This window comes from Brachyistius frenatus, unplaced genomic scaffold, assembly GCF_029030835.1.
Source record: "Brachyistius frenatus isolate BFR_SWC_R1_liver_20210118 unplaced genomic scaffold, ASM2903083v1 Contig_273, whole genome shotgun sequence".
Lineage (NCBI taxonomy): Eukaryota > Metazoa > Chordata > Actinopteri > Embiotocidae > Brachyistius > Brachyistius frenatus.
The window spans coordinates 167,501-179,507 of NW_027210872.1; the positions used below are offsets into that span (position 1 = coordinate 167,501).

The window sequence follows — 12,007 nt, forward strand, 5'->3', positions numbered from 1 at the left end:
CAACCTAACGCTAACCCACAATACCTCCTGTTAGCATGATACATCGTGTTCAGGTTGCATGATGTGCAGGAACACAATCCTGCAACCGAGCAACAACAACATGGACGCCGTTGGTAAAGAATGATTTTAACATATTTCTGAGCTCCTCTGCTCACCAGCAACACAGAGCAGAAGTACCGAGCCAACAGCTCGAGGGTTGAACACACACACACATTATTCTGACCTATTTTTAAATGCCACAACAAAAAACTGGGAGAAGCTGAAGGGGGCGGGAGGGTGGGGGGGGTGGAGATAAAAGACTGGAGATAAAGGGGAATTAAGAAGAAATATGCCATCTTAATCAGACTCAGGCCGGCTGTCAGCTGCAGGATCGGGTGTTCACGTCTTTGTTTTTGGTTCCTCGTACGATCCATTACTGCCGCTGCGCTCTCGGTAATCCATCTCTGACAGACCTCTCATAGCGCAGGGCTGTTTTTAAGACGTGAACGCTGAGACTGAGGGCAAAATAACAGATTAACAACCCTAATTTGTCCTGAGGTTTTAATGGGCAAAATTATACGCAACCCTCCCCCCCTCCCCCCCTTCTTCTATCAATCTCCGCGTCTCCGCGGTCGGTTTGAATTCACGTTTATGGGGGCAGCCATGTGCTTTCAATTTCTCCTGCGGACTAATAAAGGCCCATTTCAGAAATAAAGGGGCATTTTGATTGGCCGATTTTTTTTTTTTCTTTCTTTTTAAAAAAAAACCTGAGGTCTGCAGAGCGGGGATGTTTGACAGTTACAAACGCTGCTCTGGCAGGTTCACGTTTCTTCCAAGAGGATTGATTCTTTAAAGTGACGCAAATGTGGACAACACACACACACACACACACACACACACACACACACACACACACACACACACACACACACACACACACACACACACACACACACACACACACACACACACACACACACACACACAGAGAGTGCCGTAACCTGGACTCAATAATCCAGACTGCTCTATTAAGATGAGAGGACCAACATTGTCAGAAAAACTTAACGTACGAACTGCAGTAGCAACGAGAAGTCGACAAACTTCAACGTTTTCCGTCAGAACGAGGACGTCTCTCAGACCGTTATGTCTCCGCTCGGCGGTGAAAATCAGTTGTTTCCGTTTGTTATAGTTTGAGCGTCTGAGCTGTAAATACTTGCAGCACCGCTGACGGAAATCCGATATAGAAAGAAAACAAAAAAACCTGCTCACACCGCACAGAGGGAGTTTTAAGGTTTTTGTGCCATAAATTCTCAGTTGCTGATTGGACCATGAATCAGTTTACTCACCTGGACCAGATTTAGTTTAAATTAACGGCTGTTTTTATTCCACATATTCAATATGATATCCATCAATAACAACCACAACAACTTAAAGCCAGATGATCTTCTTGGATTCACATAGAAAATGTCAAAAGCTCCAAAATAACATTGAATCTAAAAAATATATATTTTTCCGAATACGCGTTAATTATTGCGATCGTAAGATGTGGATTTCCTGGATGAACTGAAACACGCTTTACGTTCTTGAAGACCTCTCGTCCAAAAGGATTCTTCAGATCTAATTTACCACAGAGAAATTATTGATGAAATGTTTTTCAGTATTTTGTCAAGAATATCATCACAGAAATACCCTGAAATATTATTTAATTTGATTTAAAATAACTTGACCTTTGACCTCAAACAAAGCTCAGACATGATCATATCCGAACATGTAAAACCCCGCAGCGGTCGCTGAGCAGTAATCAGCGGTCTGAAATCAAAGAAAGAAATGGCGGTTTGCTCCTTTAAAGGATGTTGTGCAGGTCTGCAGCGCGTCGGCTGTAATTCAAACGGCCAGCGTGAGCAGCGGCCTCGTTCCCGTTTCCCCGTCGGCCTCCCGGACGGAGCCGCCGTCGAGGTCGCCTCCCGGTCGGCAGCGTGACTCATCCTTTCATCCCGTCGGTGGAAAACTTCAAAAGGAGAAGCCGGCCGCTCTCCGTAACGACACGACACTTCGCAGGAAAACACGTCTTCGCTCGGAGAATAACGAGCTTTCACAGCACTTCAAAGCTGCATTTTATCTGCTCGGTTTACTGCTGAAAGGAAAATCAACACGAAGCCGGAGAGTTTCTCCGCGATTAAAACGTCACACCTGCACCACTGAAAAATGGATTCATGTCCTCCAGAAGCAGAGCGACACGATTTACCTCAGCAGCAGTTGGAGAAAAATCATTTTTATACCACAGAAACTTCAGCAGCATATTTACTGTACTTCTAAACTACAATCAAACAGACACGCCCCCAAAAACAGGTCTTCTTGAATCTTCTTTTCTAATGAATGAGGGATTATTTTCAGATGGACCTCCAGAAAACTAAGAAGAAGGAGTGACTTTAGCTAACAACACCGAGATAACTGATGGACACATTTTATTCACTTTGGATTTGATGAGAGAAGTTGAATGGGAGTCTATGGAGCCGGAGGCTTTTTGGAGCCGACCTCTAGTGGCACTCGCTGGTATTGCAGCTTCGAGGCCAGTCTATGACTGCACACCAGGCAGACCAATCAAACAGACATGCCCACCAAACACAGCTGTGTTTGAGGCCTAATAAATCAAATCACAAAAAACACAAATATTACAAGAGATAAAAAAAGATCTTTTCTTTTTATTATAAACATATTTATGCCTCTGCAACGTACAAATGAGAGGATCTTGAGCTCGGCCAATACATTTGCAAGTTTGTGGAGAAATATTTCCTCCAGATTCTGTTTGAAAAGCCTTAAATGAGAGGAGTGAGCACTCTCCGTTTCCCAGAATGCATCAGGAGCGAGATGATTCGATCTGTTCCTGCTGGAGGTTCATATTTCACATCATTTGATCTTTTCCCCTCCACATTCATTCAGCGTTATTCTAACCAGCAGCCTCCGTCCACAGCTCTGTCCTTCACTAAACGGGGAGCAGGGTAATTGCAGCGAGCACCTCCAGAGTTATATCAGACCCATAATGCACCTGGCAGAGCTCCCAGAATCCATTACTGCGGCACAGAGCCAGAGAGAGCAGAGCCTCTAAAAATATTCCTGCTTTTGCAGGCTTCCTTTAATTTATTCATCCGTCTCCTTTTTTTTGTCGGATTCTGTCTTTGTGAGAAACTTTTCTGCTGTTTGGTCGTCAAAAGGAAAAAACTCAGATGATGTTTGTGTCGACAAAACTGCAGAAATAAAAAGGTGAAAGGAAGAATTCCTGCTGCGCCCGGTTCACAGCGATACTCCTGATGCAGATGAAATGTTTTAGGACAACTTTTCCACCAGGAAACTTTAAAGGATGCTGACATGCTGATGTTGATCAATTCAGAGCGTTTCAGCTGTAAATTAGCAGGAAATACAAACATGAGGTCAGAATGAGTTTTTTGGGGAAATGTAGGATTTTTTATGACTTGAGTCAGAGTCCTTATTATCATGTAGGTGGGTTCATAATGTGGAAATAGGATCGCAGTATGCACGAGAGACGAAGTGACAGAGTTTGACTCATGCAGTTTCTGTTGCCACATCATCATCATCATCATCATCATCATCATCTTCATCTTCCCAAACACACCTACCTAGTCATTACCAGAGAGCCGAGACAAGCTCAGACACCTCAGCAGGCCGACATCACAGACCAACTCACACAAACACCTCACAGCTGCTTCTGGGTTTTCGTCACAGACGAGTGTTTGTGGCGAGCTCTTCCTCTCATCGCAATCAAACCGCCACCGGATGACAACGTTTAATCTGGACGATCAAAGAGAGAACACGTCCTTACCTGTTCGAACTCTCGGAGGCTGTGCATCTGTAGCGGCGGGCCTTTGTCTGTTTCATCACACGAGAAATCTGCAGACAAAAAAAAGGAGGATGTAAACGGATCAAACCAAACAACCGATGACTTTGGACGTTCTTTGTAGGTTTGAATTCAGTATTTCTACATTGTGGTGTTGCTGCTTTAGATGATTTTAAATCTTTGTCCTCTGCAGATTTCTGTAATTTGAGCTATAACATGACACCGAGTTATTGATTCTTATTAAAAGTGGTGTTCAGTAATATGAACCTCGGAGGGGCGTCGGCCTGACGCTCATTAATAATAAATGCATCCGACTGTTGACTGGATGGGAGTCACACGGGACAACATTAAGTTCGGAGCGGTTTGGAGCAGGAAGTGACCATATTTGGACGAGCTGGGGGAGGAGCCAGCGGTGGATCTGACCGATCTGATTGGAAACCTGACGATACTACGTCCCGCCCACCGATAGCTGTAACCTGACTGCACCACAGGCCTGTCAATCAAACAGACACGCTCACAAAAACAGATGAGAGAAGTTGAATGGGAGTCTATGGAGGCTTTTTGGAGTCGACCTCTAGTGGCACTCGCTGGTATTGCAGCTGAAGACACTTCTGGATCGGTTTTTCAGACCCAGAAGCTACGAACAATTTTATATACGGTAAATTATTAAACCATATAATGTGAGCTGTAGTTATTTGTTTTTATTCACTTGAACTTTGATACTTTATATATTTTTGTCTTGATTTATTGCTAACAGCAACTATCGAAGCAACACGACCGGCTCCATAAAAATAACAAAAAGTTCGGTCCCCATCTCTTCACCTTCAGCCAATTTCAACCCAGTGACCAACTAATGGGAAGGAAGCTGTTCTAAAAACCACCGAACCTCCAGCTGAGGCCGTCGCCAGCGGCTTCATCGCCTCAAACCGCCTCCGTCGCTTTGGAAACAAATTTTTCCGGTGAGCGTTCTCACAGATGAAATTACGTCCGAGGAAACAGATGCAGCTGGAAACAAAGCTTGTTGCCGTTGTGTTTGTTGTAATTTTTTTTTTTTACCTCAAGGCGAAGTTAAGAATTCAGTACCATATTTAGTTTTCTTCAAACTCATTTTCACAGCTTTTGACCATTTGACTTGGTCTTCATCAGCAGGCGAAGCTGCCTTTTGGTGCCTTTTACTTGCAGATACATTTTGAGACTTTTATGATTGAACGTCCTTTAAAAAATGTTGAAAAAATCTCGAGTTAGAAGCGGTTTAGTTGACCAATTTATTCCCACTGGAAGATGTGGGAGCAGAAACACAGAACAGGTTTGTCTTGTAGTTCACGTTTAATGCAAATTAAAGCATCTCATCTGTAAACTGCGGTTTAAATTTCCTCATAAAATGCTACTTAGAGCGAAGTTGTTCCACCGTTACAAAGAGTCATCAGTCTAACGGGTCGCGGCTGTCGGAGCTCCGTCTCAGAGATGTTGTGATCCGCCCTCAGCTCGTTATAAAGCCATTAAACCGGGATGTATACGGGCTGTGTGTCCACACGGTGTATTGTCGTCCAGCTGAAAGTCTTCCAGGAGGTCTTAAGACGTCCCAAAGCCAAACTTCTCCTCTCCGAGAGGCCGGGAGCGTTCCCAGAAACCTCCGCTCGGGACGCAGATCTGTGCAGCAGTTTGGGTTTTTTAGAAAAAGCCTGCCGGGATCCCGAGGGGTGTAATCAAGCCGGCTTTGGCCGAGTTCAGGTTCCTGACGGTTCTTTAAAACTGAGGCACATTAAACATTATTATAAAAAAGCTGCTCTGTAGCATGAAGGCAGAAGGTATTCTGGACGGAGTCCCGAGGCGGCCGGCCAGCGGACAAATTATCACACAACTCCGATACGAGTGACGAGCACACAAACACTCACATTATGTTTTACTGTGTTTGTGAGGACCTCCAGAAACTCCAGATATAATAAACACCAAAATCAAAGGAGGTGGAACAAAAAGCACCAGATGGAAAAACAAAAACACGCGGCGAGCAGATTGAGGCTAAAATCCGAGAAACAAAAGTCAAAAACAGGCGAGAAAAAAGATGTTAAGCGTGACGTAAAGGACAAGAAACGAACGTGGAGAAGGACGTGGACTTACTCAAGAACAGGAGAGAAGCACACAGTGTTAAATACAACCAGGGAGAGGAGAACAACGAGGGACAGGTGAAACTAATCCGTGTGGGATTATCAATCACAAAGGCGGGAAAGAGAAGTAGCAGAAAGGAAGAGATGTTTGATTCATCTGTAAATGAGCAATCATAATTAACACGTGGGTTTAACAGATGAGATAAAACATGATGATTTGTTTGATTTACAGGTTTTGATAGGTGTTGTTTTTTAGAGGCAGGCTATCCGGTCCTCCTGCTGCCAGTCTTGATGCTGAGCTAGGCTAGCTACTCCCATTCTGGATGTGACACAGTCATGAGATTAGAAATATTAAACTATTCCCTTGAAGATCAGGGCTGCAGCCGTTATCGCAAATCACCAATTCAGGTATACACATTATCGGATATTAGAACGGATCAAATTATGAATAAAAACATCCTTAAATTCACACTTTCATTAAAAACAACATCTGTATACATAAAGTAAGGATATAAATCAACAGTTTCCAGATGATTCAATGAACTGTGGATTCTTAGGAAGCATCATTGACAGAAAAAGTTTCTAATTATATATTTTTTTTAAAGTGAAATCAATTCAACTAGTACCGTTTAAATTGATGAATTCTCATTTATTGCCATCTGACCAGGTCGGCTGAGGGTGAAAAAACAAAACAAAACAAAAACAAAAGCCTAGTTGTGTAGGTCAAGAAGTGCATCATGGGAAATGATGGGACCAGCTCAATAAAATCAGCATAAATAACAGTTTTACCTCCTTCTGACTGTAACCAAACATCCAAGATTTAAAATGACCTCTTATAGTGGACCTCAAAGACAGAACAACACGCGCACACACACACACACACACACACACACACACACACACACACACACACACACACACACACACACACACACACACACACACACACACACACCGATAAACAGAGGGTCATTCATAGAGTCACACTGCAGCCTCTTCATAAAACTAATTAGTCAACACAGTACGAGGTGTCGATGCTGCAGAAGGAAACACACCAGGAGAAAGTTGTTTTTGTTAAATCAGACTAGCAGCTTCCTGGATGGAGATCAAAATCAGAGTTTTAAAAGAGGTCTGAGGAGAAACTCACCCATCGTCGGTCCGGTGCTCTTCGGCCTCGCGCGTCTCTCTGCACCGCAGTGCCTGAAAGAAGAAGCAGCTCTTCAGACCCATTCAGACCCATTCAGACCCATTCAGACCCATTCAGACCCATTCAGACCCAACACTGTCCCGTCAGAGCTGAAACTGTGGTGGACACACTCACACACTCACACACTGCTGCTGCTGCTGCAGGACACTGAGTCAGCGCATGCTTCAGGTCACGCAGCCATCACTCAGCAGCAGACACAGTAAACACAGACGGGGGGGGGGGGGGGCAGCCACGAAGTCCTTCCACCGCACACGTGGAAACCTTGAGAGATCTCTACTTATTACAGACTCACATTTGTTTTATTGCCTCATAAAATGGCATTTTCCATGTTTCTCTGCTTCAAAAGACTTTTTTAAAAAGCGGCCTAAAGTTGTTCGATGAGCGGATTTATTGATCAGAGGGGGGGGGGGGATCGATGAGGGTGATTAACTGTCAACACCTCCGTTTATCAGCTGAAGTGAACATCAGAGGGGAGGAGCTTCACGTCAGGGTGGCAGTGTTTTACCACCACCTCGGTGTGTGTGTGTGTGTGTGTGTGTGTGTGTGTGTGTGTGTGTGTGTGTGTGTGTGTGTGTGTGTGTGTGTGTGACAGTGAATGCGTCCTGTGAGATGACGTCACCTCCTCCTCCTCCTCAGCAGCTTCAGAGCAACAACATTTGTTTGTCTGGTGTTCACGCTCGTCCTCCGATCAGCTCCCTGTCAGTGAATCATCCAGCTCCCCACCCGGCTCTGAGCCTCCCACAGGACACACTCTGTAATAATCTCATGCTTTTTATATTCTGCGGAAAAAATGAGTGAAAGTCAACAGATTTTTCCTTCAGACGGCCGTAAACTTCGTCCTGAAATGACCCTGACACGATTTGGAAAATTCATCAAAGTAACAAGCCGGTTAAAACTTCTAACACTTAAAAGAAACTCCAACAAATAAAAATGACGCCTGTAGCTGCACCTGAACGCACCATGGCAAACGATTCATTTTTACAACAACAGGATGAAGAAGCGCTGGTTGGATTTTAGAAGAGTTAAAGACAAGAAATAAAAAGATAAAAATCACGAATGAACAACCAATCACACGATCCCCTGAAGCTGAACGGCATGCTGGGTAAACTGGCGGGCTAGCCAGGTAGCATAACAGCTGGAAGAGTTTAGTCACAACAGAGAAAAGAGACAATACACACTTTATATATGCATATAAATGTTAAATCTTCTCTGCACTCCTATACACTATAAAACATTATAGAGGGCCGATGTTACACAAAAACAAAAGTTACATGAGGTGAAAACACCAGAATCGTAGAAAAACTGAGTTTAAATCCACATAAGTTCATTTTAAACAATAGTTGAGATCTTAAACACGGTTTCCACTTCTTTTCCAACACTGAGATGCAGCAGACAAGTCCGAAAAATACTGAATTTTTAATCCAATAACGGCCCACTGATCCCCCCCCACACACACACACACACACACACACACACACACACACACACACACACACACACACACACACACACACACACACACACACACACACACACACACAGGAACCCTGCTGGAGTCTCCAAGGACACCAACAACACTGACAATAACATGAAGAATTATTTCCATCCTGAAAATCAGATGAACCCTAAATCCTCCCAAAATAAAACATGACTCAGCAGGTGTGACTCTTCTGACGGGCTGGAGGAGGTTAAGGCTGCCAGGCTGCTCCGGGACCAGCTGGAGGAGCTGATCCTGGAGCAGCTGGAGGAGCTGATCCGGGACCAGCTGGAGGAGCTGATCCAGGACCAGCTGGAGGAGCTGATCCTGGACCAGCTGGAGGAGCTCCGGGACCAGCTGGAGGAGCTGCTCCGGGACCAGCTGGAGGAGCTGATCCTGGACCAGCTGGAGGAGCCTGACATCCATCCTCGTTATGTAACGCCAGCACAAAGCTCCTCTTTCTTTACTTTTCACTTTTTTATCTGCGCTTTTCTCTTCACATTACAGTCATGAAAACACACACACACACACACACACACACACACACACACACACACACACACACTGACAGGAGACCTCTTACCTTCCTCTGTAAAGGAACCCGCTCATCTCTCAGCTGAATAAAAAGCCGCCGGACTCTCCGAGCGCCTCCTCAGCTGTCAGGTGAGGAGGAGTCCTCCCCTCCCCCCTTCCTCGCCCTTCCTCCCCCACCCCCTGCTCCACCTGAGCACCTCTGTTCACCTCCGAGTCAACCGTTCGCACCGAAGCCCCAGAGAGAGACCGTGTGTGTGTGTGTGTGTGTGTGTGTGTGTGTGTGTGTGTGTGTGTGTGTGTGTGATGTCACTCCTCCCTGCAGCTGCTGCGTGTCTCCGAGCAGAGTGACCACAGTCAGGGTTCGTCCGGCCACGAGGCTCCCGGAGGAGCGCGCGGAGCACCGGCAGGCTGCTCTGACGTGGCAGCCGCGCGGGAGGGAGAGGAGGTGAACACCCGCCGAGGGGAGCAAAGGTGCTGCATGAAAGACAGATCTGTCTCAGCACGCTGCAGTGTGTGTGTGTGTGTATGTGTGTGTGTGTGTGTGTGTGTGTGTGTATGCGCGCGCGTGCGCGCAAACCGCACCAGGCTCTGCTTGTTAAACTGTCAATCAACTATTTGCCTCTGGTAGTTTTTGAAGGCAGGGTGGAGCACGTTGTGTGTGTGTGTGTGTGTGTGTGTGTGTGTGTGTGTGTGTGTGTGTGTGTGTGTGTGTGTGTGTGTGTGTGTGTGTGTGTGTGTGTTTATGCACCCCCCATGTGACATGTTGAAGCAGGTAAAACCAGGTATGACTTTCTAATCTCCTGCAACAGAAAACACTCACTCAACTGCTTCACTGTTTTCTTCTGGAAGTCATACACACACACACACACACACACACACACACACATATAGACACACACACATACACACACACACACATAAACACACACACAAACATATAAACACAGACACACACACACACATAAACACATAAACACACACACACACACACATAAACACATAAACACACACACACATAAACACATAAACACAAACACACAAAGGATTTTAAATATGTGTCATATAAAGATATAAAGTAGGATGAAGTGCTGGTGTGTTATTATTGTGTGTGTGGGAACAGAGCAGCTGATGTGATTGGAGCAGACAGCAGCTCTCTGAAGCTGCTGGACGAGCTGGCGGATCAAAGCCGGACTCGGAGGACTGAATCAACCGTCTTCTCCAAACAGGACGGACGGTTGAAGAATGTGGGAAAGAAAAAAAAAAAGAAAAAAAATCTGATCTGAAGTGATTTCTGTGGTTTTTGGGAGCACAAGTGTTTTTATTTACCTGAGAAACAAACTTTTATTTGAAACTAGTGGCGCCAGAAAGAGTTTTAAAGTAATCTCATATCCCACCTGACTAAATGATGTCATGCATGATCTTCTCATCAGGCTGCTTCCACATCAGAACGCTTTCCTCCGTCACCTCCGTGTGACCTCCTCTGTGATCATACTGCAGTAAGATGTCTGATTTCTGAACTTAACTTCACTTTCTGACGGTTCGGAGGAGAACATTCTTTTAATTCTGGAGCAGGCTTTTATTCTGAAACATCTACAGGAAGTTGAGTTTCATTAACAAGAAGGTCAAATGTAGTTGGATGAGTTTTATTGACTCTTTAATATATCAAGTCACAATATCTTGTTTATTATCTACTTTCAAACTGCTTTACAGCTTCTCAAATTGTAAAAAATTGTCAAGAAATCACATTATTCTGATAATCATCTGATAATTTTAGAGGTTTTTATTGATTTATTCTCACCAGAAAGTCTGACATGTTTTGTTTTCCAATATTTACACCAGAAATAGTTCTGAACTTCAATCTTGAAGTGAGTTAAAAACCAGGAGGTGATTCACACGTCCTTCAACACCCCAATAACCGGCCAATCAGAGCCGAGTATGTAAATTAAAAACATTTCTGAACACAAACACCTGCAGCCTGACGAGGTTTCTGTAAAACTCCTGATTCAGAGCGACCTGCAGATACACAACGTCCTGTTGGCTGCTGATAACATTCGAGGAATCCCCCCCCACCCCCACCACCACCACCATCTCCCCCCTGGCTGTCCTCCCTCTCCTCACACACTTGCCTCACATTCCTCACATGCAGCCGGCTCACTGAGGAGTGATGAGGCGCTGCAGGTCTGAAGGAGGAGGAGGAGGAAGGAGGGGGGGCAGACAGGCTTCCTTCTTCTCAGCCAAACACATTATGCAATCAGTCCAAACAACGAGCTTTCACTCTGAGATTTATTGCTCCCGTTGTTGTGTTTTCTTACTTCTGTGTGTCGAGCTTCAAATCAGATTCAAGTTTTACTCACTTGTGCAAAAAATAAAACCTGAGAGACATCCTCCATCCAGGAGGTGAAGAAACAGCATCTGCTAATCTGCAACCATCTGTGATTATCACCGCAGATTGTTTATAAAAGAGTTCGTAGCTTCCACGTCTGAAAAATGAGGCCTTAGTCTGCAATACCAGCGAGTGCCACTAGAGGTCGGCTCCAAAAAGCCTCCGGCTCCAAAGACTCCCATTCAACTTCTCTCATCTGTTTTTGTGGGCGTGTCTGTTTGATTGACAGGCCTGTGGTGCAGTCAGGTTACAGCTATTGGTGGGCGGGACGTAGTATCGTCAGGTTTCCAATCAGATCGGTCAGATCCACTGCTGGCTCCTCCCCCAGCTCGTCCAAATATGGTCACTTCCTGCTCCAAACCGCTCCGAACTTAATGTTGTCCCGTGTGACTCCCATCCAGTCAACAATCGGATGCATTTATTATTAATGAGCGTCAGGCCGACGCCCCTCCGAGGTTCATATTACTGA

At 45.1% G+C, this 12,007-nt stretch overlaps 1 protein-coding gene across 1 annotated transcript in view; it reads right to left on the bottom strand.

The window, feature by feature from the left end:
* pde4dip (phosphodiesterase 4D interacting protein) overlaps positions 1 to 9,260 on the bottom strand; it is a 78,379-nt gene extending 69,119 nt beyond the window's left edge. Inside the window, exons 1-3 of the mRNA XM_069721797.1 lie at positions 9,205 to 9,260; positions 7,085 to 7,137; positions 3,818 to 3,885 (exon numbers count right to left, since the gene is read on the bottom strand). Of these exons, the coding sequence (XP_069577898.1) occupies positions 3,818 to 3,885; positions 7,085 to 7,137; positions 9,205 to 9,230 (147 nt within the window). The 5' untranslated portion in view covers positions 9,231 to 9,260. The remainder of the gene's footprint in view (positions 1 to 3,817; positions 3,886 to 7,084; positions 7,138 to 9,204) is intronic.
* Between the last annotated feature and the right edge of the window lie 2,747 nt (positions 9,261 to 12,007).